The following is a 27,757-nucleotide window of genomic DNA, read 5'->3' on the forward strand; positions in this document are numbered from 1 at the left end:
TTACGATGTCAGTTATTTTGTAAAGATTAGTGAGCAGCATTTACAATTATTACATAAAGCAGTACATTTCTTTCTCACAGGTTCTCAAGCTGTTCCTACAGCTTTTGGAGTTGCTGTTCAGCACAGTAGACCTGATTTTAACCTAATTTGTCTGGCACAATCAGGCAAACTCTGATCAGGTGTTCATTTTGCACCCTGCCTGACGTCATTGGACGTCACAATCAGACAGGGAGTAAAATTGGGGTCCAACCCATACCTACCCCATTCCCACTGGGCAGGTTAGGTTGAGATCATGGCTAATATGACTTGAGGAACAGGCAAGAAATGTCTTTTTTATTCATCATCCACCTTGTCAAGTCCCCTCAGGATCTTGTATGTGCTACTTAACAATTGAGACTCAATTCAGCACTGTGCCACTGTCTACCCTTTTTTTGATGTGATTTATATAGAGGAGAAGAAGGGGACGCAACCACAAGCCCCTTGATCGCTCCAGGAAGTTTTTTTTTAACTTTATTATTATGGAGTTAGGAGAAGCAAAAATATTCCTCTTGGCTCCACATTAATTTCATTTGCCACTGCCAGTCCCAATTTGCACCCCTTTCCAAGTCCTTCCACTTCCCAGATTATGCTTACTACCTAGTCCAATGTCTAGGCTCTTCTTGGACCAGCAAGCTGCCTCTGGGTCAGCAACTGGTGGCCGCAACTTGATGGTACTAAACAAACTAGGCTTATGAACCCATTTCACATGGTCATGTCACCAGCATCATTACATGCTTGCTGATTGTGTTTACACCATGTCTCAATACTGGGTATTATCGTACAGGGCCAGATTCCTGCTACCAAGGCAGGTAGCTTGAGTCAGGAGACCCAATTTTCACTCCAGGGGAGTGGGATAGAGTTGGGCCCAACATCCCTGGATGTAGATTGGAGGTGACCACCGAGCTGGTCGCCCATTTGTTTGGCCTTCCAGCCTGCACCCCTCAGACATCATAATCCTCCTATCCATTCTCCATGTCACCTGCATGACATCTTGCCAACTTAATACCAACCCATGTTCCCCGCCTACCCCATTATAGCTCCAAAGTCACATCATGCCAACCCACCTTTGGCCCTTGTATCCTCCATACCAACTCGCCCACAATCCACCATGGGCACATGGGCATACAAATTAGGAGCTGGAGTAGGCCCAGCTCCTTGAGCCTGTTCCACCATTCAATAAGATCATGGCTGATCTGACCTCAGGAATCATGTTGAAATGAAACAAAATAAAGGTCTAAATATCTATTGCAGTGTTCACTATATTTAAAAAAAAACCTCCCATTCATGAAAACCCATTCAAAACTTTTAAATCCCCTCAAGCACTTAATCCCATATAAATACAAAAAAACTTTTATTCATAACCCCACATCAAAGATCCTTAATCCTTTAATAACCTCCTTTGAGCTGTCAGCCAAATCATGAACTTAGGAGTCCACTGCTGAGATGACTATAGTTTATAGTTATAGACAAACAGTCATAATGATAGCTCTTGGGGAAATGTTAACAAACACCTATTGCAATTGCTAGAACAGAGTTTTTTTCAACTCTCACTGACACAGGTAGCCTGTATTTTTTATAGAAGGCTGTGGATTGAAATAACTGCACAACATGACAGTTCTTCAGACCTTATCTGCCCTTCAAGAGCATTTATGTCTACATTAAAATTCATAACTCCTACACTGTGGGTTAAGGCCCTTGCAACAGTGAAAATGGGGTCTATTTGAACTCAGCACTGTGTTCAAATGTCGCTGCTGAGTTCAGATTTCCCTCCTGTATGAGTCTCGCCCTGCCCCTTTCCCCTACTGGAGAAAATGGGATCTTTCGAAAATGGAAGCTGGACCTCTGAACCCAGATCCCGCCCTCCATTTTCAAAGGTCAGCAGAGTTGTGGAGACTCTGTGAAAATCTGGGCCACAGTCTTAGTTATTCATTGAACAGCTTTAATCAAAACAGCTAGAATTACACTAAAAGACAGCATCATAACTAATATAAAATGAGGGATCATTCTTCTTCGTTCAACATGACTCCATAGAAAGTAACAAATAAAACAGGAACAGCCTTCTGAATGTGCCATCATTAAATTACATCAACTTTATAAAATGTTCCTAGAATTCTAAAGATCTCAACTCTGGGACTGAAATGAGTAATGCAATATCCTTAGCCTTAACTCAGTAATGGTGGGCTCAATTTTTGTGTTTTTATTATTCCTACTTGCTTCACTAGGGAACAAAGCTAACAGGAAACTGAAGGTCCCTTAACATCATTCCTGTCACAATTAAAACTCAACTTGGCAGTAAATGTAAAGCAAACCAGACAGTGGCTTTCAATCATACTTTTCTAAGCAACATCACAGGCAGACCCTGAGGCAGTTAAAGACTGCTACCCACTGTCACATTGCAGAAGGTTGATTTTGCTGCCGCTGGCCGGTACCACCTTCCTGCAGCCACTGCAAAAGCTACAGGAACTAAAGGAAATAGTTGCTCACAGTAACCTTTACGCGCAGCACTTGCAGGCACAACTGTTTCTAAAAGTCCCTCCCATTTCGGGGCAGTTGGATGAGGGTCAGCGCTATGCAATGTAGCACACGCTTCACTATAAATACACCATTAGATGTTCCCAAAAAGCTCCATGTAATGGCTGAAGTTCTGGTAATGATGTGGGGTCACAAAATCAGAAGATCATAAGGAATAGTAGCAAAAGTAGGCCATTAGTCCCATTAAGCCTGCTGTGCCATTCAGTAACATCATGGCTGATCTGATTGTAGCCTCAACACTGTTTTCTTTCCTGTCCATCAACCTCAACCCACCTCCACCGCTCTCCGTAGAAGAGAATTCCAAACACTTGAGACCCTCTGTGAGAAAAAAGTTTCTTCTCATCTCCATCTTAAATGGGAGACCCCTTATTCTTAAACTATGTTCCCTGGTTCTAGTCTCTCTCTCTCTCTCTCTCTCTCTCTGAATAAGATCACCTCTCATTCTTCTAAATTCCAATGGATATAGGCCCAGCCTGTCCAACCTTTCCATATAAGATAGCCCTCCATCCCAGGTATTAGTCGAGTAAACCTTCTCCGAACTGCTAATGCATTTATATCCTTTCTTAAATAAGGAGACCATAAGTGTACACAGTACTCGGGTTAGGATTTGGCAGTGATTAAAATGTGTATCTCCATTAAAATGATGCTTACACTAGAATGGACAAACCCTAACTTTTTCTACTGAGTTTAGTCCATATCTGTAAAGTAAGTGCAGGAACTTCATGCTGTTTATTGTGCTTGAATCATTAGGGGCGGCTTCTAGAGGAGTTGGGCATCTCGGACAGTAGTTTTCAGATTTCCACATTTTACAGCAAATGTATGGTTACTAGAAGTTGCAATCTAAATTCCACATCAGTAACGGTGAGCATTGATGACCTTGTGAAGTCTAGCCCAGTGAGGTGAAGCAAGAGTGACTGCCCTTGAAATCAAGGCAGCATTTGAGTGAATATAGAATCAAGGAGCCCTAGCAAAGTTGAAGTCAGTGCGAATTAGGGGGTAAACTCAAAGGAAGATGGTTGTAATTCTTGGAGGTCAGTCATCTCAATACCAGAACATCACTGCAGGAGTTCCTCAGGATAGTATCCTAGGCCCTACCACCTTCAGCTGCTTTATTAATGACCTACCTCCATCTTAAGATCAGAGGTGGAAATGTTCACTGATGATTGCGCAATGTTCAGTACCATTCACGACACCGCAGAGACTGAAGCAGCTTGTGCTAAAATACAGCAAGACCTGGGCAAGTAACATTCATGCCAGGCAATGACAATCTCCAACAGGAGAGAATTTAACCTTCTCCACTTCACATTCAACAGCTTTACCATTACTGAGTCGCCCATCATCAACATCTTGGTGTCACCATTGACCAGAAATTTAACTGGACCAGCCATTTAAATATTGTGGCTACAAGAACATATCAGAGGTTGGGAATTTTGTAGTGCGTAACTCCACTTTCTGACTCCTCAAAGCCTGTCCACCATCTGCAAGGTGCAAGTCAGGATTGTAATGGAATACTCTCCACTTGCCTGGATTAGTGAGTTTCCAACTACGTTTAAGAAGCTTGACACTATCCAAGACAAAACAGATCGCTTGATTGGCATCCCACCAACCACCTTAAACATTCACTTCACCACCAGTGCACAGTGACAGCGGTGTGTACCAAATGTAAGATGCGCTGCTATAACTCGCCAAGGCTACTTTTGATAATACTTTCCAAACTTGTGACCTCTATCACCTAGAAGGATGAGGAAAGCAGACACATGGGTACACCACCACCTGCAAGTTCCTTCTTTGTTGCTGGGTCGGAAACCTGGAACTCCCTCACTAACAGCACTGTGCGTGTACCTACACCACATGGACTACAGTAGTTCAAGAAGGTGGCTCGCCACCACCTTCTCAAGGGCAATTAGGGATGGGCAATAAATGCTGGCCTAGCCAGCAATGCCCACATCCCTTGAAGGAATGAAAAATTGCAAGTTGTCATTGTGTGCTTCGTTACTCACGTCATTAAAAATCATGTACTGCCTTTCCAAAATGAGGGAGGTGCAGGTGCACAGAACATGCAACATTTTCTTTGAAAACCACTTCTCATAACAGGAAGCAGTAAAAAGATTGCATCGCTGAACACTTTAAGCCCGTTATCTTTTTTGTTTATCTGTGAGCTGGTAGCCAGACCAAGCTGCAAATTTTTTATGCACTAAATAAAAGCAAATTCCTAAAAGTGAAGGACTTCAACAAGTTGGTGGTTGTGCAGACATTTCACTAAAACCTTCAAAGAATTAATGATCACTGCAGCTGGGAATGAGTGACAGGTTTCCTGGAAACCTGACTTAAATCCATCGGCTCGAATATTTAATCAAATCTGCAGTGTTTAAAACATATTCTTCAGTTTTATTTTTTCTCTTGGTAACTTATTTCCTTTCCTGCAATAGACCATTAGTCTATAAATATTCCTCTCTTGAAATCATGGCCTAGATTTTTGCAGAGTCAAAACGAATCCAGAGCTGTTTAAAAATGATGGGCAGGACCCGATTCTGGCAATCTCGCTCCCATACTTGGCAACCCCAATTTTCACTGGCTTGGGCTAGGGGTAGCGAGTGTCACTGGCAAGGCCAGCATTTATTGCCCATTCCCAATTGTCCTCGAGAAGGTGGTGTTGAGCCGCCGCCTTGAACTACTGCAGTCCATGTGGTGTAGGTACACCTACAGTGCTGTTAGCAAGGGAGTTCCAGGTTTCTGACCCAGCAACAGAGAAGGACCGAAGATATAGACAAAGTCAGGACGGTGTGTGCATTGGAGGGGAACTTCCAGTTGGTGGTGTTCCCATGCATCTGCTGTCCTTTTCCTTTTAGGTGGTAGAGGTTGTGAGTTTGGAAGGGGCGGTAAAGGAGCCTTGGTGAGTTGCTGCAGTGCATGATGGTGCATACTGCTGCCACTGAGCATTGGTGGTGGAGAGAGTGAATGGTGAAGGTGGTAAATGGGGTGCCAGTCAAGCGGCTTGTTTTGTCTTGGATGATGTCAAGCTTTTTGAGTGTTGTTGAGGCTGCATTCTTCCAGGCAAGTGGAGAATATCCCATCACACTCCTAACTTGTGCCTCTCTGCGGAATTCCCAGCCTCTGACCTGCTCTTGTAGCCACAGCAGTTATATGATTGGTCCAGTTCAGTTTCTGGTCAGGTAACCCTGGGATGTTGATGGTGAGGGGTTCGGCAATGACAATGCCATTGAATGTCAAGGGGAGATGGTTAGATTCTCTTTTGTTGGAGAATATTTAAGAAGCACCCTTAAAGTAGAAAAGTACCCCAAAACATGACACAGGCGAATTATCAGACAACATTTGATGCCCAGCCACATTAGGAAATGTTGGGGCAAGTGACCAAAAGCTTGGTCAAATGAATAAGTTTTAAGGAGCGTCTTAAAGGCGGAGGGAGGAGTAAAGATGCGGAGAGGTTGAAGGGACAATTAAAGAGCTTAAAGCCTAGGCATTTGAAGGCAATGCCAATAGTGGAGCGATTTAAAAATTGCATATTCACAAGAGACCAGTTAGCAAATGACTTTCAAAATTCTTGCTAACACCATTGGTTTTTCCAGTGAAGCTTGAACTGCGAACAAAATAGTGCATCTAAAAGTTAGAGACAAATAGGGGTTATTCTCTGAGTCACAATCTGCTTGAGAGGGGGAAGCAGTCATGGTAGAGGGGATGGTGGGGGTGGGGGGGAGGGGGCGCTGCAAGAGAAGGGGTGGGGTTCTACCCATTGCTTATGGTGATGGCAGTTTTCTAGTTAATTGTACTTCTTAAAATCCCTGGACCTACATTTGAACTGAGGGTCTAGTGGCTGTCTCCTAAATGGAATGGTTTTGCGAATTGTCAAATCCACTGAGACCAAACACCTTTTATGCAAGTTTATTCATCATAAGTTATTGCATAAGACACATTTCTTTATCGCAACTTCCTGTGTGCGCAACAACTGATGAAATCTCAAAGAGTCTTCTTGTCTTGCTAAATCTTGCACTATGACGAAAGAGGAGGAAGAAATGTAGTGTATGGTTTCTGTCATTTATTTATTCTGTTGTGTGAAATGTGGAAAAAATAACATGTTTGCATTGATGTTTCAGAGTGAAGACTCTGATGAGGATGATTTGTGTGCAATTAGTGACAAGTGGACCTTTCAAAGGAGCAGTAAGAGGTGGTCACGACTGGATGACATTGATGTACTGTTTCCCCGACAAGACGGCCATTTTTCTGCAGGTGGCATAAAATTAAAAAACACAACTAGCAGTGAAAGTGTACTCACGGACCTCAGTGAACCTGAGATCTCCTCCATTCACAGTGAAAGCAGTGGAGGAAGTGATAGCAGGAGCTTGGCTGGTAGAACTATCGAAACAAACTGTGCAACCACAGAACGCCCAGAAAGTTCTCTGCGGAACTGTGCTGAAACCACAGCAATGCCAGACTCCACCTCGCTGAATAGTTCATTGCCACAGACTCCCAAAGACATTACAAACTACAATTTTGGTGTAAAAGCTGAAAACAATGCAAAAACGAAGGCAAAAAATTTACTGAAGCGTATGGAAACATTAAGACCAAGGGCTTCTCATAGTAAATTAAAGGGATCTCTGCGATCTGGAGCCCTGGTTATCAGCTCACCTGTACTGCAGCAGGAGCCTGAGTCACTGAAGACTATGCAGTGTGTGGAGATAGTCAATGGAAACCTGAATAGTTTAGCAAAAGACGTAACCAAAAGCGGATTTTCGTCATCAACTCAGTCCAGTAGTGATAGTCACTCCGAAACCAGCAGTAGCGCTGTAAGTACACCGTGTTTAAAATCACGAAAGAGACGTTTTGCCAACAAGCGTAGTGGCATGTACCTTGAGGATGTCGATATCATGGCAGGAACAGCAACAAAGCAGATGGCTGATCAGAATCGTAGAAATGAATTTCGTTCCCAGGAAAACCTTGTTGTTCACATTCCAAAGGATCACAAACCAGGCACCTTCCCAAAGGCACTTTCCATTGAAAGCCTTTCTCCTACTGACAACTACAATCCTGTAAACTGGCGGACCGGAAGTATCTCTCTGGGAAAACAGAAGTGCAGCATTAACAAACCCAAGAACTGTTACCCAAAAGGAAGTAGAATCAGCATCTATGACAATGTACCTGGATCCCATTTATATGCCAGTACTGGTGATTTGATGGACTTGGAAAAAGAAGATATTTTTCCTCACTTGGATGATATCTTACAGCATGTGAATGGACTGCAGCAGATTGTCGACCATTGGTCAAGAAACGTATTACCTGAAATACAGGATGATGAACTGTCAGTCTGTGAACGCCAATTCCACTCATCCAAACAAATAATGCTTGATTTTGAAAGGCATTCAATGTCAGATGGTCAAACTACTCCCAGTGACTTTGATCGAGATGGTCAATCCCTTAACGAATCTGAAGCCATAGAATTAAGAGATCGCAGGGACTCTGGAGTAGGGGCATCTTTAACCAGACCCAGCAGGTTGGTAACCAAAATATAATAGTTTATTCAGGACTGGAATATAAACAATACCGATGCAAAAGAAAAGCAAGCTTGATGAAAAGTGTGTGCCAATTAATTTATTGACAGTTTGGGAATGTCAACCACTATAAAGCAATCCATAGCTGAAGTGTCAATAAGACAGCCTACTGTTCTTTTTCCTTAACATTCCCTTATGATTTACTTTCTAATTGTAACTTAGACCTTGCACATTCAACTGAAGTGCATCAGGGAGTATTTTCTGAAGCAGCTAATCATTCTCAATATATTTAAATCAGTAATGATGGATTTTCCTTCATAGGTGTGAAAATAGTATGTCACCTGAGAATCCAAAATAAAAAGCTGAAGCTCTATTTTCAATTCAATAATAAACCTAAGACTTGCAGAAATAATAGAATCATGGGGCTTTAGTTAGGCATTCAATTAAACTGTCAATAGCTGTAACAATTGATCATTTTATCCACCTGGAACTTCATTTGTGATGTTAATTAAAAACATAATACTTTTAATAAAATAGAAACAGTCAGCTTCATTTTAAGCTAAGTAAAAATAGACAGGTGAAATATAAGCTGGTTTAAGGGGGGGGAAATATAAGCTGGTTTTGTGCTCTGATCAATAATACTGTCCGTTGGCTTCAAGAAAGAAAATTGAATTGAGTGTAAAATCAACATTGTACCCGATCCCATCAGTTTAGGTTAAAATTGCCCTCAAATAGTTTATGTTGGAGTAATTAAAAACATATGTAAAATGGTCATAATGAAATAACCATCCCATTCAGAAGGACTTGATCATTTCTGTAAAACAGCCTCAAACCTGTAAGTTAGGTGTTTTGATTACTTACGATGCCCAGACAATTAAAATTTAGGGCCCGCCAATGTCTTTGGGCTGCTTTATTTCAAAACTTGAAAAACACTTGATTCAGAAATAAAATTACCAAAACTAAAGGATACAAAGTGAGTCATTTTTTCCTAGTCCTTGACCAGAAATCTTAAAATTGTGGTAGGTATTGAAATATTTGGAGATTATATGATTTCTTTATTGATGAAAAATTCAAAAACTATCCCATAATCTTTTCCAATAGCCATCTCTGTGATACCTGAAAGTCCATATACACCACATCTGCACTTTCTGCCCCCCACCTCATTCACCTTACATATATCACTTCCTCAAAGAAATTCTGTCAGGTTTATCGATGACACTCTTGCTGAAACTAGTTGGCTGCTTCTAATTAAATTATAATCTACTGTATTGGTTTGGTTGGTGATGTTTTGATGAAATTCAGTTTTTGGAGTTAAGGCCCCATTCAGATCAGCAATGATCTATCAAATGGTGGAGCAGGCTTAATGGGCCAAATGGCCTTCTCCTGGTCCTATTTCTTATGATCCTATCTTTTTGTGATATGTGACAGTTTTATGACATGGCCAATTGCAAAAGCAATATGTCAAGTCAATTATTACAGTCTAGTGAAAAGTATGGTGTAAAGGAGAAGCAGTGATGATATCAAAAATTCGAGGTTTCCTGTTGAAAGATGTTAAGAGTTAGCTCATAGCAGGTACTGGGGGTAAAAATCAGCTATTGTGTTGCAGTCTGTAATCCTCTGGTTTTGGCAGCAATAACCAGCAAGCAGTTTTGGCAGTTACCTGAGGCCAGTAACTTTGGCACTTCAAATCCTTGTCTATTCGGGGCCAGATGATTAATTCCTTTGTAATTCATCCAATACTCAGAGATCCTGTGTATTTACATGTCAGTGGTCTGATATGCTATAAGGTTCTGTGCCATTTTGTATCACTAACATTCCATGAGTTTGCATGGCAACATGTATCACTGATCTGTTACTGCAAGAGGTTCCATGGTCTGATAAATGGATGAGCTTCAATGCCATTTTATACCACTGGTCTTACTCACAGGGATCCATGCGATTTTTGCATCACTGGTCTGATTCCTTGTAAGGTTCCATGTCATTTTGCTTCGTGACCTAACTTGGGAGTGATGAATCAATAGTGGCAGAAGTTTAATTCAAAGCAACTGGCTGTGTGCAGAGAATACAGGCAGTAATCTGATCTCACCTCTGTACACTGTATCATGGAAATCTGCTCCAAATTTGGGTAGTGCTGCTGCATTTTCTAGTTGAAGGAGAGTTGTTTCTAAAAATTGATACTTGATTTTAGTTTTGTTCCCCACAATGAAGTAGATCATCATAATTCTTTTAAGTTTTTTGCAAAATTAAGTTACTACTTCTGCTTATCCAACTGCCAGTATTGTTTTCTAAATTTTGTATAATTTTCGAGTTGATTTGGTTAATATGCCCTCAGTTTGGCTCGAGTTGCTGGTCTCGAACCTCCCTTCTCCTATTCAAGCATGGGAATAGAATTCAAGGTGGATTCCTCACAATGTCTCCGTATACCAGATTACTTTGGTAGTGAGAGTAGGGTGCATCTGGACCAGAATCACTCAACCAAATCAATATGGCAGCTATTATGAAGGTCAGGAGCAGTTCTGTTGCATGTTGTTTTATTTCAACAAGGCAGCGAGTTTTATGCTAGTAGCAATTCCACTGCTATTGTTATGATATAGTTATTTACTCAGCATAACTTACTACATTATAATACATGGTTAATCTTTCGGTTTTCCTTTATTACACCCGGTTTCCAAATTTCACAAGACGCAGCTCCATTTTAGCATTTTAATTCAATTTTAATATTTTTTCACTTTCTTATAGGCGTCAGAGGTTACGGTGGCACAGTTTCCAGATTTCACATCGACTTAGCCTCACTTTAGCTTCACTACAAATCAGCAACCAGTCAGCAGCTCAGCTCAACCTGCTGCAGAAGTTTTCCCTCCTTCGTCTCACAGCTATAATGGAAAAATACTCACTTTCAAATAAACATGGCTGGACTTGGTGAGTTATAGCTATATATTGAGCATAAAAACTAAAGAAAACAGTGAAGCTAGAAGCAATTCAGTAGTTTCATCAAAATTGGAAAATTGGTCTTTATTAACGGTCATAGGTGGATAAAGTTGATTTTTTTCATTGAACAGCTCGACTCTAGGATTCTAAAATTGTGGGCAGGAAGTGGGCACATGCTTCTGAACAGAAATTTATTGCCTGCCATATTGGGTAAGGACAAACAAGAGGTGCCCTTTACCAATGCCTGAAGTGGGCATTAAGCCTTTTGCCTGCTTCAATTTCGGTTTGCCCCAAGGTGCTTGCAAGGAAAAGCAACCTCCAAGCTGTCCTCAGCGTGATGAGGTCCTAGGGCCAACACCTGGGGCTCCTCAGGACCATTTGTTTGCAAGGTAATAACACTGAACCATTCTTGAATTTAACTCCCCAGTTATTTATGTGCTAGATCAGGGCCATGTTTGAGAGGTCCAGATCCAGGGTTGTGATAGCCAAAACTTATTTCATAGGGCACGCTTACAGTACAGAGAGAATTTTCCTAATATGAAGGAAAAATAATGTAATTACCATGTAATCACCATAAAACAGAAACTACTTATCAGTCATGCCTGGATTATGAGGTCAGCCCTCAAGAAATATAAATCAGAGTGTGCTGATTCTTCACACCATCCAGTCTTCCTAGTCATGGCTTCACTCAACTAGTAAAAGAGAACAACTGTAAGATAAAGCTGAGAGCTACTGGATGGGCATTAATTGGCCTGCCCATGTAAAATGGCGGCACGCAGCCAATTGCGAGCAGCAATTGGCCCCACGCTCATTCCCATCCGGCCTGCCTGACAGGGAGAAAATTCTCCACGTTTTAATTACCTAGATCTATGGGATGTCTGGAAGCATTTCTTCACCCAAAGGGTTGTGGAAACCTTCTCTCCCACCTCCCACCACCACCACCCCACCCCCTTCCTCCACCACCACCACCACCACCACCAAAAAAAATGCTGTTTAGGTTAGGTCATCTGAAAATTTCAAAACTGAGATTAACAGATTGTTGTTATGCAAGGTTAAGGATTATGGAACCAAGGCAGATAAATAGATTTATAATACAGATAGCCATGATCTAATTGATTTGTGAATAGGCTCCAAAGGGCTGAATGGTCAATTCCTGTTCCTATGTGTGCTGTCATCATGCTGTAGATTTGTGGCAAGGTGATAGTGGATTGGAACATCTCTTGCAAGTTAAAATGTTATTTACATTTATGAGGAGATTTCATTTCATTTATAGACATATCTATGAAATGTCCCATCTGATCAATTTTTCATGGTTTGGTAGCAGGCTAGTGCAGAATTGGGAAAGCTTTTACATGTAATCTTTACTCATTTGTAATTCTGGCTGTACAATTCTCTCACACACACTGCGCTTTTTGGGTTGAACATTTTGAATGTGGGTCAGTTCCACCTGACATCACTGTCATAATAACAGCTGTGACAGGAAGAGAATGTTTTCATTTAAAAGAAATGGCACTTTATATATGCATCCGTATATTTTAAATAAAAAGTAACTTTGGGCTGTAACTTTTGATGGAGTAGTAATTGAGTCGGATTGCCACACTGCTCGAAAGTTCTTGCCCTGAAATCCAGGCAATCCTATGTCGCCTGTCCTTATGATTCAGGCCAGGCAAGATTTGAGCACTGTAGCAATTCACCTGGGCCTAGCGTCGAGGACTGTAGAGGTGCAGGTAAGTAAGCTACCTTTTTAATGGCACTAGTTATGGTAAACCAGGTAAGTTTAAAGGGCCTAGGCAAGGCAGGAAGAAGGTAAGTGGGTAGGATTGAGGGTGGTGTTGGGTCAGGTTGTGCCTTGGTGGGGGAGGATGGGTCGGGTTGGGCCTTAGTGGAGTAGGAGGGGTTGGGTCAGGCCTTGATGGGGGAGGAGGGATCGGGTCAGGCCTTGGTGGGGGAGGGGGACTGTGGGGGTAAGATCAGACCCTGGTGATGGAGAGGGATTGGGTCAGATCAGTGGGGGTGGTAGGATGGGGTGGAGTCGGAGCCTGAGGGTTGTTGTTTTGGGTTGGGCCCGGCAGTGTGGGATGGGCGGAGTTGGATCTGGCCGATGGGGAGGCTCCTTGTTGGTTGGGGAGCTCCTGTTGAGGGGATGTATTCACTGGTTGAGGGGGTGGGATTTCCTGTGGGGTTACTTGGAGGTGTGGGAGGAGTCCCCTGGGGGGCCAGGGCAATGAGGGGAGTCCCGGGTGGAGGCGGGGGTAGTCTCGAAGTGGTTTTAATTCTTCTAACTTTTTCTGGGTAACTACTGATATAACACGGTTGGAACTGTCCGAAGTTTGAAATTTTAAATCTCAATTTTCGGATGGCTCCCAGTGCAGGGCAATTTCTCATGGGAAGCTTTCACTGGAGCTTGAAAATTAGGTTTACCATTTATTTAAAGAATCATTAGGGATGCAGTGTACTGTTTTTCTATATGAACTCTTTGGGCACGAGGATGTCATGGTGTTTAAGGTGCAAGTTGGTTATGCCTCCTTCAGCAAGTAATGTGACATGGTTTCTTGCAGGTCTGTACCAAAATTCATGAAGAGGATGAAAGTACCTGACTACAAAGACAAGAATGTTTTTGGTGTGCCTTTGATAGTTCATGTACAGAGGACGGGACAGCCCCTCCCTCAGAGCATTCAGCAAGCCATGCGTTACCTGAGGAGTCATTGTCTTGATCAGGTACATGAATGAATACATTGAAACAGACTAGTTTTTATTGCTTTTATCATTTACATAGATTCCTTTAATTGTCACATTTACCTCTTAGTACATTAGAATTTATATTTGATCTAATAGCTTTTATGTAACGTCAGTTTTCATATGATCAGAATAGCCAGTTTGTCAAGAATTTCATGGACCTAACAGGCCAAGTTTATTGGAGCGAGAAATATTCATTGTCAGTTTTCTTAAATAGGAAATTATTAAGCTTTGGTTGACTGGCAACATAGAGAAGTAAGCATGGGTATTAACTTTTCTAACTAAGGATGTGCATTGAGTAACTGATCAATGTGGATGTAGACTGAGGTATGGGAAATGGCACCCAGTGATACCAATACAGTCATCTGCAAACACACATATGCCTGGCTATTAATGATGATGATTAAATACAGTTTTCACTTCAAACCGCCCAGGTTTGTGGACAATGCCAGAGTTGTCAAGTAAATCTGAGCTTGCAGGCTGAACTTTGTCTGGGCTCGGGAAAACCCGATCTGTGCACTTCTGCAACTTGCAAAACATACACCTGACCCATGTTTGATTTTACAAGGGATTTTTGTCTTTTTGCGCAGCTGTTGGGTTCGCAGTGCATTTTGTGAACCGGGATGGAGCACATAAGGAGTGTGTTTGCAGACACAGGTCATTAGAAGGCCCACCTTGGTCTTCAACACAGCAGCCCAGATTACAACATCGTTCAAATGTCTGCTAAACCTCACCCGAGTGCCTCCCCACCCATTACATTCACTGATACTAGCCCATGGGCTGAATTTTCTGGGCAGAGTGCGGGGGCAGGCCCGACACACTGACACGTAAAATGGCGCGCGATGCCGTTGGGCGGGTGTTATTTCGTTGGAACTGCCAATGTCCCATTAAGGCCATTAAAAAAGTAATTACACTAGTTAAGAACGCTGCCCATCCAATCTTAAGGTTGGCGGGCAGGTGAAGAGCCCGATCGGCCTTCACGTGTTTCAGGAAACCTCATCCATGGGTGTGATGAGGTTTCCTGAAGCTTTTATAAAATAAGTAAATAAATTTTACTAACTTCACGAACATGTCCCAGCTCTTGTGACGCTGTCACATGAGGGGACATATTTGTTTAAATTTTTACTTTATTTATTAAGTTTTCTAATCCATTCAATCCCCCAAGGCAGCGCTGAGCACTGCTGGCCACATGTTACGCTGGTTGGGCCTTAATTAGCCCACCCGCGTAAAATGGCGGCATGGCTATGTGCCAGCTCCTGCCCGCCATAGGAAAATTTCTCTCCCATGTCTCCGACATTCCCCATGCCCCCTGACATTTCCCATGCCACCTCTATGGCTCCCCATATATCCTCCATAGCCACTTACTCAGCCAGTTACCCGTATGCACTATGTATAGTTCTCAGGAACTATGCAATAATAGTGGTAATTATTTTTAAAATGTTGGAAGTCCATTAAACCACTAAAAATCTAAGAAAACCCTGGATTCAAATTTACTGTCATTGATACTGGACCAAAAAACTCAAGGAAGAATAAAGTTAAAGATTTCTGAACAAACAAGAAACTGCATCAAATGCATATTCTATTATTATAGGCCTGTAAAAGTTTAAGTAATTCTTGGATCAATAAGACCACCTACTGAGCTGAAGTTTTTAAAACCCAGCCAAGCATTCCTAATGGAACAGTTGTCACAACAAATACTTCCAGTCCCTTTGACAGAACAGATGGCGGAGTGGGCTTGAGGGGCTGAATGGTTTACTCCAATGTTCCTAGATGTCCATTTCCATTTCAAAACAGAATGCCTGTAAATCACTGGAGAAGGAGTAGGTGCAGAATATTTTTTTCTATGCTCAGAAGCAGGGATTTTTTTTAAAACACAGATCTGCCCGTTCAATTAAGTCAGAACACACAAACGTGAAAGTAGACAACACTTTTTAATACATCATGGTACTTTCTCCATTTGGAAAAGTATTCCAATGCATGTGAGCAATTACACAATACTGGTCAATGTTGGGGTCAGCTTACCTTTGCTGGACAAATCCTCATGATGGATCACTGCATTAAAAACACACTTATAATACAGCACCTAATTGTGACATTGAAGCTGTCAAAACATTTTATGTTTTTTTTAGAATGTTCCTGATTCCTCAGCAAGCTTTCCATCATCTTCACAAACACTCAAACCTGGCGTGCTTTTGTTCACACACCAGTGTGCATTTCCTGACCTGCAAAAAGACTAGAGGAATAAATGGTGTGGGGTCAGCAATATGAAGGAAAATCAGATTTCCTCCAAAAAAAAACAATCAACATGACTGCCCAAGCACCAAAATGAGCCTCTGCACCTAGATGAAAATTCAGCCCAGTGTTCACTTGGATCTAAAATTCTGAAGCCACCAACAATTCAGCCTGCATTGCACATTATGGAAATATCATATGGCTGCGGATCATGTCCTCACATCTTATGTTCCTTTTTAAGACCAATAACCGCAGTGTTTAGATTAGCTGCTCAGCTGAATTGCCTTGAAATAAATATTGTTTCATACTCATAGTCATGATGTCCTCTAAACTCCAATCTCTTCAAGGAGAGGCTGAGCGTAAGATAACCTGTTCTCTTACAAATTAGGAGAACATTTTTGTGCTGAAGACTAAAGGAGCATCTGAGTATAAATTATACAAATTTACAAAGTATTCTAACGAACAGATGGTTAAGGTGGGGAATGTGAGGTTCAATAATTTATCATGCGAGCATGAAATTAATCCTGTAGCCTACGGCTGCACATGTTAAGTATTATTTTAGAACTATCGATTCTATCCTGACAGTTAATGAATCTAATAAACTTTCAGCACACCAGCTGTGCTAATAGGTTGTTTTACATTCTTAAATTTCCACGTTCTTCTAGGTGGGCCTGTTTAGGAAGTCTGGAGCCAAATCCCGAATTCAAGCTCTTCGACAGATGAACGAGGCTTCTCCAGATAATGTCAGTTATGAAGATCAATGCGCATATGATGTGGCTGATATGCTGAAGCAGTTCTTTCGAGATCTCCCTGATCCTCTCCTGAGCAGCAAGCTAGGGGAAACCTTCCTTCATATCTATCAATGTAAGCATCACATTATGATTATAGAGGCTTTGGAGCTTTCCTACTTTGACCTGTAACTACTGCTCAATCTTTATTCGTGCATTGGAATCAAATTAACTCAATAAATCCCATAGGAAGTATAAAATAACTAAAAAAAAATATAAAATCTCTTTGTGATTATAATGCATAAGCTGAATTACAAACTAAGACAAAATGAAATGAATTTGGAATAAATCTATCTCCTGTCACTTTGATTTTGGTTCAAATAAAGTATGAAAGTCTAGACTGAAATTATTCCAGTAAGGATTTATTCCAGACGTGTTGAGTGAGATGTACTGATTGCGACATGGATTCATCATTTCAGGTGCTAATGTGCCAGATACCCCCATAAAGTAGCTCATGATTTTGAGTTTCTAAAATTTAGTTAAAGAATTCATCAAATTACATAAAATGTATAGCACAGCAACAGACCATTCAGCCCAACTGGCCCTTGCTGATGTTTATCATTCTCCCACCCCTCTTCTTGTGACCCCATCAGCATAACCTTCAATTCCTTTCTTCCCTCCTCTGCTTATCTAGCTTCCCTATCCTTGGCTCATAGTTAGAACAATAGGTCATAAAGCCTCAGAGTTTAGTTACTAATTACTATTGTAAAGAGAAGTAAAATGATTCTTGATAACTAGAACAGGAAAATAATTGTTAAATATATATTTATATATATGCACCAAGAATGAAGACTCATGAAGAGATATTAATGTGTATAATGTTATTGGACATTAATTTAAATTGGACTTGTAGCGGGGTCTGTGTCCGTGTGTGGCTTAAATGGATTAAAACCAGCTAGTCTGGCTGCTCTGATGTATAGTAGTTTAAGATGTTAATTAGATAAGCGTAAGGCTAGAAGGTAAAGAGTACATTTGCATTTGTTGAATAAACCAATCAAAGAAGGGATTAAAATCTTACACTTAGCTAGGAGACGCCAAGCAATGTGTTCATATTACTAATAAAATTGGTGCTATGAAAGGGGTTTTATTGTTCGAAGAGGTGGAGTTCAAAGATTTAGTGATACAATAAGGATTTACATTCAAAGGGAAGACTTGGGATAAACAGAAAGGAGTTTTGTCTGTGCAGATCAGAGGCATGTAAGATCTAAGCAGCCCGAAGCCCTACAACTGTGGCTGCAAAGGAACCAAATTGCAAGGGACCTTATTTTGAATTCGTAAGATCAAATATGCTTTGCCTGGTGTCTGTTCAAAATCTATATATTGTTGCTTCGGTGAAGATTTACCTGGGAGTGATTAATTTGGGGATTTGTTTAAAAGTTATTATGGTAATAATTTGTAGACATGTGTATATGTTTAAATTTGTTGTTAACTTAATTAATGTTTAATTTAGTTTTATGTAAAAAAAAAATCACCTTTCAAGGTTTGGTGGTTTAATTCCTGAATTCAGAGCTGCATCTCAAACATACCAATTGAAAATATAGATTATGACAGTTGTTCAAGTTCCCTCTGGGATTTAAGCAACTCAGCCTTTACCAACTGCTGTGTCATAACAGAAGAAATAAAAATGTAGTAGAAGCGATGCAAACAGGAAGGAAGCAGTGAGTGAAGTGAGTCTTGGAATCATATTGGTGCACTCTGTAATGTAGCATGAGTTATCCATTGTCATTGAAGAAGATAAACTGGTAGAGGATCAAAGTTAAGCGATAGGAATGGCTGAGTGATGGGAACAATAATCACTAGAGTTCACTTCATAAAACTTAATTTCACCCTCCCCCACTTTGTAACTAACTTTATCAGTATACATTATGTCCCTAGTCTTACAGGTCATGCATAAATTTTTCATTGAAAAGGTTGAACAGGCAGCCTGTGTCCAGGTCTGCCAGTGTCTCCTTTGAAGGATATGGTCTGCACATTTGTACATAAGTAGCAAGGGTTTGTTCCATTTCCATTGCAGAGAAGACCTCATCCTCATTCAGTACTGATCAGATGGGAATTTGTAAAGACAACCCCTATCTACCTTACCATTCTTGAACCTTGATCTTCTAAAGTGAAAAATATGCCTTAAAGTACACCATGATCCATATATTGTTTATTCATACTCATTATTAAAGGTGGGGAGGCTAGAGGAGCGAATGGTTATATGGCCATTACTAGAGATGGTGGTTGATTCCAAAAAAGCATGATTACTTCTGTCTGCATTGATATAATCCCTTGATTAAAAATTAAGTTCTGATATAGGCTGAAATGATCTACTAAATGCCATTGATTTTCAAAATCATTCAAAGTATTTAATAACTTTTTATTTCTTGATTTGTTTTATAACTGTATGGTTGCGCTCCAATGCAGATGTCCCCAAAGAGCAGTGCCTGCAGGCAGTGCAGGCAGCCAGCATGCTGATGTCGGATGAAAACCGTGAAGTTCTGCAAACCCTTCTTTGTTTCCTTAGTGACGTGACTTCCGTAACAGAAAATCAGATGACACCCATGAACCTTGCTGTGTGCTTGGCACCTTCCCTCTTCCACCTGAATTTACTTAAGAAAGGCAGCTCCTCACCAAGGTAGGCCTCTTGATTCCTGAGTAGTATTAGTATTATCTGAATTTTGACGATGTTTACGGGTAGTAGAAGTTCAGAACAGCTTAACAACACTGACTGTAAGTAAAAGTTTGAATCCTAAACTTAAACCTTCTAAAATCTTACTCCGCTAACTGAATGTCTAAGGAAGGAAGCATTGTACCATATTTCGAATCAGTATTTGATAGCTGATGGTTATAATCCTGAGATGGCGCTTTTGAATATCTGAAATTATATATGTTGCTTCAGACCAGAAAACAAAGCTGGATCTGATTAGAATTGCTAAAGCTTGCAATTCACAAGGAGGCCATTTGACTTAGTGTCTATTCCGACTCTTTGCTGGAGTGAACAAAACTAATCCTATTGCCCTGAAATTACCCGTCTTGTTTCTTCTGTTTCAAATACTTATCCAATTTGCCTTTAAAAGTTGAATTGATTTCTATCTAAACTACTCCCTGCAGCAAAGCATTCAATGATCCAGTAACCCATTGTGTTACTGGAAATTGCTCTTATTATCTTTCATCATTCTCTTAGAATCAGTTATAAAGTGGTAATGCCTCATTTCTGAATCCTTGACTACTTTCCCTATTCATTCCATCAAAATACTTCAATTTTTAAAAGCTTTCAGTATTTTGACTCTCTCCTCACTGATAGTTTTCCATCCCAGGCAATATCCTGGCGAATCCAAGCTATATACTCTATATAGTCTTAATTTCCTTTTATAATAGGGTGCCCAAAACTGTACATGATACTCTAACCTTGCCTAAGCAATGTTTTGTCATCAGGGTTACGTTTAGTCGCTGTGTGCCCCGATTTACATACCATTTTATGACATTATTTGTTTGTACTCTTACTTACAGGGAATGATGTATTTAAACCCCTAGGTTTCTCTGTTCATCCATGTCCTTCAATATTTTTCCATTAAATGGAATACCCCCTTGTTCCTTTTTCTTCCATGGCGTATTATTCCATATTTTTCCATGTTAAATTCCATTCTGTCACTTACCTGCTTATTACACTAACATACCAATCCCTCCAAAAATCTTTCAGTCATTCTCACTGTTTACCAAAGTTTGCTTTTTGTGTCATCAGCAAACTTATAGATTATCTCAGCAGCTCTGCAGCATCTGTGGAGAGGAATAGAGTTAACGTTTTGAGTCCATATGACTCTTCAATAGAACTAAGGAAAAATAGAAAAGAGGTGAAATATAAACTGGTTTAAGGGAAGGAGGGTGGGGGGGGCGTGGGACAGGTAGAGCTGGATAGAGGGCCAGTGATAGGTGGAGATTGCCAAAATTTCCTGGCCCTCTATCCAGCTCTATCTGTCCAAACCCCCTCCCCCCGCCTTAAGCCAGCTTATATTTCACCTCTTTTCTATTTTTCCTTAGTTCTGTTGAAGAGTCGTATGGACTCGAAACGTTAACTGTATTCCTCTCCGGAGATGCTGTCAGACCTGCTGAGTTTTTCCAGGTATTTTTGTTTTTGTTTTGGGTTTCCAGCATCTGCAGTTTTTTGCTTTTAATTTATAGATTATGTTCCTTTTGCTAAAGTGTAAATCAACTGTATGTACCAAGGACAAAAGTAAAACCAGCATTGAGCTCTGGGATATACCACTTTGCTGCTCACTATGATGCTAAATTTCATCTTGTAACTTACACTTGAATCTTTCTCACAAAGCTTGTAAGACATCCAGTTGATCGACAGCACGAAATCCATAGACACTGTATCTACTGCATTCTCTCTATCCTTTATTCACTGCTAAAATAACTCTTGGACTTCCTAAAGGCAGGTTGTGACAAAACTATGCTCTGTCCTTGAAAAACCTTGGAGTTTCTGAATGATTGCTATTATTTTCATTCTTATCAGCAACAATAAGGGTGGGACAACCGTGGCATATTAGAATGCATAATGTTTTCAAATGTAAGTGTGAAATGTTGGAACTGGTCTTATTGAAGCTCATCACAACAAATTAAATTAGCAGAGCTATTGAGATAATTTAGCCATTGTAAAACAACTGGCTTTAACAAAATGAATTAGAATAATAGTGGCTCTTTCAGTTCCCAAAAATCATGAATAGTTTTTTTAATAACCTAATATGTCTTTGATCAATAAAAAACTAAACTTAGAACCTAAAAAATAAACCAAGCTAACTATTATTTTATTCCTTGGTGTTTGTTTTTGTATGAGAGTGCAAGTTAACATTTCTTTATAACCAAGCACTGTTAAATTTGACTGAAGGTTTTCATTTCCTCTTCACTGATTACATTGTTTAATGAGCTTAAGTATATTTGTTCTTTGGGTAAAACAGCAAATATATGTAGACACATGCATCCAAACTGGCAGCAAATTAATATCCTGGCATTTTCACTCGATTAACTTTTGGAGGTCAAAGGTAGATTTCACATACTCAATTGCTTGGGCAGTTTTACGCACATTGTCAAGGGAGTAAGCAAGTTGGGGAACATGCACACCAGATCAAATCATAACAAAAACAGAATTACCTGGAAAAACTCAGCAGGTCTGGCAGCATCGGCGGAGAAGAAAAGAGTTGACGTTTCGAGTCCTCATGACCCTTCGACAGAACTTGAGTTCGAGTCCAAATCGAGATCAAATCATATGTTGTTTGTTGGGAGTAGCAGCCTTGAATGTGTCAAGAGGACTTTTCTCATTATGTAATATTAATAAATTTTTTTAGGAACATTTAATTTGTTATAGCCCAGGGTTTAAAGCAGTATTGTCCTTCTTAAAGTTTAAAACTATAAGCAGTGTCTGATACCATGAATCATTCTCTAGTTAGCAAGGGTGCATATCAGGAGCGGAGGCCGTCTAAATAATGAAAACACAAAATTCTGGAAATCGTCAGCAGGCCAGGCAGCATCTGTGGAGAGAAATGGAGTTAATGTTTCAGGTCAATGGCCCTTCACAAAGACTGATTAAGTGGTTCAGCTAGCGGACAAACAGGGCAATAAGAAACATTTTAGCTGTGTTACTGGAAAATGTAAAAGGCAGTTTCTTTTCTGTGTGAGGTCAAGCTTGTGTGTGCCTAATCTTTTTAGTTTAACATTAACGGCTAACCAGCCTTTTCCTGTTTAATTGCAATAGGGTTATGCATCGTAAATATGCAACAGGAAAACCAGATCAGAAAGATTTGAATGAGAACCTGGCAGCAACACAAGGGCTGGCCCAGATGATCATAGAATGCAACAAAATTTTCCAGGTGAGGCTCTGTTGAGCAGCTATATACTGAATGAAGAACTTAAAATCGGTGATTAGAGAACATATTTGATAATTTGCTGTATCATTATTGTATGACCATCAGAATCCATATAAAAATAATAAAGTACAATATGTTACTACATGTTCATTACTATATAGTAAGCTTCTTTAACCACAATTTAGGTTTAGTTAGATGACCCCAGCCAGGGGAGTAGAACACTTTAAGGAGGTGACAGTTGTGATGGGTAGGAAAATTGCAGTAGATGTAGTCTGTGAGAACTTTCAGAAAGCCTTTTGACAAGGTATCACACACAACACCACTGGGGAAGATTGAAGGGTGTAGAAAATGGCAAATGTAGAATATAGCAAATTTGACTCTAGACTAATTAGAAAAGAGGAATCCGAAATCTGGAGTTGAGGGCATTTTCTTGGAGGGGCTAGAAGTAGATAATGGTGTTTCATAGAGTTCTGTTCTTGGGCTGAATGGGTTGAATTTTTCCAGCGCTGTGATGACAGGCTTCGAGGTCGGGAAGCTATGAAAATAGGGGGAAACCATGTTGGGACATTTCTCTGCATTCTTGCTGCAGGGGATAGGCTGGGAATTGGACCAGGTGCCTGCTCCACAAAGGTAGTCAACCAATTACACTGATTAGTAATTTTTTAGCATTTTTCCACCGGCAGAGCTGGCCCCAGGCAGCACGTGGAGGTGCCCAACTTAATAGAGGTAGCCATGGGCAGGAAAACCATAATCTCAGCTGAACCCGATCCACCAGAGGAGTTCCCCTTCTATCTAGGTGGATCTGCTGGCCTTGATCTTGTTTATTTCTTCACTGCTGCACATCCCAGCTGGGACACATCCCTGTTGACGTCCTCACGGTCCCCAACCTGCCTCAGCATTGCCCACTCCGGGGCCTGCCAAGGCTCCAGATCTGCCAGTCCTGTGGTTGGGGCTGAATAGCACAGTGAACGCAATGGCTGACTCTCGGAAGTTTACTGTGTCGCTGCCAGCAAGTGCAGTTTGGGACCCCTATTTGATTCCGAGTCAGAATCCTGAGACCTGCAGCACCTTGTATTCACTGTGTATATCAATGATTTGGATAATGGGGCTAGAGGGAATGTGTCCCAAGTTTGCAGACAATAATAAAATGGGAAGCAGAGTAAATAATTCTGAGAACCAAGGAAGCTGCAAGGAGATGGCTATAAAATACTTCAACTGGCTAAAGCTGACAGATGGAATTCCATGTCAGTAAATGTGAGGTAGTACATTATTTCTTTTTTTAGGTTATTCATTTTTTAAAGTTATCTAAAAGTTGAAAAACTGGAGCTATTTCTTTAGCAATTAGGGACACAGCTGGATCACAGTAATGTACTGGACTGTTAGTGAAGCCCTCATGACATCCTGATGGATACAAAAGAAAATTGTCTGTGCCTTTTACCCAATAATCAACCTGCTTCAAACAGATCCCTCAAGATATGATGATGCAGTCCCGGAACTCTTACATTGAGTCTGATGCCCATCCACTGACACTGGAGGAACTTGGAAAGCAACTGGAAGATGAGGGGGCAAATTATCAGACTTACCTGGAGAACCTGATCCAGAATCTCCAGAAAGAAGCCAGAGAGAAATTTAAGGGCTGGGTTTCATGTCCATGCCCTGATAACACTGAACTTTCTTACAAAAAGGTATGTTTGTACATAAGTACTCATGCTACATTTTAATATTTTGATGACCAAAAAAACCTATTTACTCCTTTGTGACAACATTATTTTAATGCTAAGCTATAGAAAACTATTTTAAAATATATCTAAATATTCATCAGTAATTTATTTTTCTTATTCTGTGCACATGGTTGTGTTTTGCATTGCCCAATGGAATGACATTTCATCAGTGTTAACATCAAAAAATTTGCATATGAAATTTTCAGCAACAGATAGTGGTTGCAAGTGAAAATAAAATGCAAACATGTCTCAGTAACACCCTGGTGGCATAGATCAAATTGTCATTTAATGGACTGGTAAGATGTGGACTTACACCATCTGGTACAATGATACTCCATATGAGACTCAATCTCTGTCAGGCAGTCTAAGAAAGGGATGGTGTGAAGGAGAAGAAGCCACTTCTATTGAGAAGAGAAGACTGCAACAGAACTGCATCACTCTCATGCACCTCCTAACAACCAGCTAAAAAGGCCTGCAAGCAGGTTACCTTTCTTTCCTCTCTGTCATGAGCAATCAGTTGCACAGGATATCTAAAACGATAGCCCAGTAACCTGGAAAGCATAAAGATGCTGTACAAATTAGTTTTCAACTAAGATCTGCCCACCCAAACCAGGCACAACTTAACTAATGGTAAACAAATACAGAAAATACTGGAAACAAAGTTAGTCAGTATTTATGTAGAGAACAGAAAACAATGGTTAGGGTGCAGACCCTTCCTCAAAACTAATGGTTTCTTACTAATGCTGGTGGAGTGCCGGCATTTGTGTAAAAGCTGTTGTACTGTCAAGTGCTCGGCTGTAGATTGTTCACTTTGCTTAGAGTTGCTGTTACTTACTGCCTGAGTGAGAAATCTTTTATTTATATTGCATGACAACCAAGTTCAGATCTTGTATATATTTTGAAATAACAATTAAGAAATTCTGCCATAACAGCTTCCTACTGACATCATAAAACATGTTAATCATTTTCAATTATTTTAATGAAAAGGAGAAACAGACTTTACTAGAAAGACACAACAGATGAATTAGCGTGAAAAGAAAGGGCAGGGTGTAATGTTTTGGGTGTGTTCCCTTCCGTGGAAATGTCGCAACATCTGTTTTCTCTTTGCAGAAGTCGACTGACCTTCCATGTATTTCTACCATTTTTTGTTTTTCATTGCTAGTGAGGTGTTTTTATTTTTGATTTTATGCTTTATTGAGATGCATAGAATTAATGCAAATATTGCTGACCAGTTTACGGCGAAGCCATAATTGGTGGTATTGTCCTTTGAAAGAACTTGCATTTACACATAACCCTACACAACCTCAGGATGTCCCAAGTCATTTTAAAGCTACTGAATTACTTTTGAAGTGCATTCATGTCATAATTTGGCTACTGCATTTCATACGTTATCCCACAAACAGCAATGTGATGATAAGAAATAGGAGTACCAAGTGGCCTTTTGGTCCTTCAAGCCTACTCAGTCATTGATTAAAATCATGCTTATCTTGTACTTCAACATCACCACCTTGAACTACCCCCATATCCCTTAGTATCCAAAAATATATTGATCCCTGTTTCGAATGTACTTGATGACTAAACATTCACAGTTCTGATTACAAAATTCCTAAGATTCACAACCCTTTACATGAAGAAATTTTTCTTTATCTCGATCCAACATGGACGACCCTTACTCTGAGATTGTGACCCCCTAATTATACACCCCCTATCCAGGGGAACGTCCTTCTGGCATTTATCCTGTCAAGCTGCTTAAGAATTTTCTGTTTCAATGAGATCATCGCTCATTCTTCTAAATTTCAAGGAATATAGGCCTACTTTATTTAATTTCTCCTCATAGGACAATCCCATCAACCCAGGGACCAGTTGTCTTTACTCTTGTGCTCTGGTGCCTTTGTAATAAATGTGAACATTGTATTTGCCTGCCTAATTGCTTGCTGTACCTACATAATAACTTTCTGCGATTTATCAATATTTCCCTGTCTCACCAATTCCGCTTTTCTATTTTTCCTACCGAAGTGTGTATCTTCACAATTCTCACACTTATATTCCAACTGCCATGTTCTTGTCCAGTCGTAACCTGTTTATATATTTTTGCATCTTCCTTTCAGATTACTTTCCCTCCTAACTGCATCATCAGCAAAGTTGGAAACATTACACTCACTCAGTCCCATCATCTAAATCGTTAATATAGACTAATCAGCTAAGGCCTAAGCACTGATATATCCCACTAGTTACAGCCTGCCAGACCAAAAATGACTAGTTTATTCCTACTCTTTTTCTGTACATTAACCAATCTTCAGTCCAGACTAATATACTTCCACACTTCTAGAAGCCTTAATTAGAATAGCCTCTTGTGTGGCACCTTATTGAATGACTTTTAAAGTACACATACAATATATCTGTTGCTTCTCCTTCATCTACATCTCTAGTTACAATGATGACCAAATAATCTGTTTTAGTGGTATGTGTTGAGGGATAAATATAGACAGAACATCAGGAGAACCCCCCTACTCTGTTTGAATAGTGCCATGGATCTTTTGCGTCTCACCTGAAAGTTGGCACCCCTGACAATGCAACACTCCTTCAATACTGCACTGATATGTCAGCCTAGATTTTGTGCTTATGTCTCTAAAATGGGGTTTGAATGCAACCTTCTGATTTAGCAGTGGGAGTACTATCCACAAATCTACAATTAATTCCAATTACTTGCGGCTTATGAACCGTTCCACTCACTTATAAATTATGTATTCTACATGTTTCCGCATAATGCTTCCAATAATGAAAGCTGCTGTTTTCTTGTAGGTTGGTGATGGTCACCCTCTTCGATTGTGGAAAGTGTCTGTTGAAGTAGAGGCACCACCTTCTGTTGTTCTAAATCGGGTACTACGAGAGCGCCATCTGTGGGATGATGACTTACTCCAGTGGAAAATCATCGAATCATTGGATAAGCAGACTGAAATTTTCCAATATGTCTTGAACAGCATGGCCCCTCACCCCAGCAGGGACTTTGTCACACTGAGGTGAGTTTTGAATATAGAATACACCATATACCAGACATTAACATTTGAAAATGATACAAGATTGGTCGTAGATAGTGTGTAATAGTTGAGAATTTGGTAAGAGTGGGAATTCACCAGTAAAAAGTGGGTGAGCAGATCTTAAATTTAGTTTAAAGTTCTAAGTTAAAGTCAAAATGTTTAAAAACTAAAAGAAACTGCTTGGCATTTAACTGTCTGCTGTAAGTGATTTGTCTGAACAAGGACTAATTACTGTGAATAGAAAGTTTAGTGAGCACTTGACCTTGGGTGTGGCTCAGCAAGAAGTATAAAAGCAAACAGTGATGCACGAAGTGCATTGTGAATGAAGTGTAAAAGTTGGGAATTTGAGAATGAGATGTGGGAAGATGATGTTTTTTTTTTTGCTTCCAATGC

General features: G+C 40.3%; 1 protein-coding gene across 7 annotated transcripts in view; it reads left to right on the forward strand.

The window, feature by feature from the left end:
* The window catches only part of stard13b (StAR-related lipid transfer (START) domain containing 13b), a 581,811-nt gene that overhangs the window by 542,272 nt on the left and 11,782 nt on the right, over positions 1-27,757 (forward strand). For 4 of the 7 annotated variants that reach the window (XM_041198861.1, XM_041198863.1, XM_041198866.1 and 1 more), the window contains 9 exons: positions 3,322-3,432; positions 6,684-8,077; positions 10,815-10,994; positions 13,562-13,721; positions 16,637-16,835; positions 19,166-19,376; positions 22,494-22,608; positions 24,069-24,290; positions 27,129-27,346. In XM_041198861.1, the coding sequence (XP_041054795.1) occupies positions 3,322-3,432; positions 6,684-8,077; positions 10,815-10,994; positions 13,562-13,721; positions 16,637-16,835; positions 19,166-19,376; positions 22,494-22,608; positions 24,069-24,290; positions 27,129-27,346 (2,810 nt within the window). Of the gene's footprint in view, positions 1-3,321; positions 3,433-6,683; positions 8,078-10,814; positions 10,995-13,561; positions 13,722-16,636; positions 16,836-19,165; positions 19,377-22,493; positions 22,609-24,068; positions 24,291-27,128; positions 27,347-27,757 lie in introns of those variants that run through there. The other 3 variants (XM_041198862.1, XM_041198864.1, XR_005944412.1) reach the window with 2 other exon arrangements.

Source organism: Carcharodon carcharias, chromosome 11 (assembly GCF_017639515.1).
Source record: "Carcharodon carcharias isolate sCarCar2 chromosome 11, sCarCar2.pri, whole genome shotgun sequence".
Lineage (NCBI taxonomy): Eukaryota > Metazoa > Chordata > Chondrichthyes > Lamniformes > Lamnidae > Carcharodon > Carcharodon carcharias.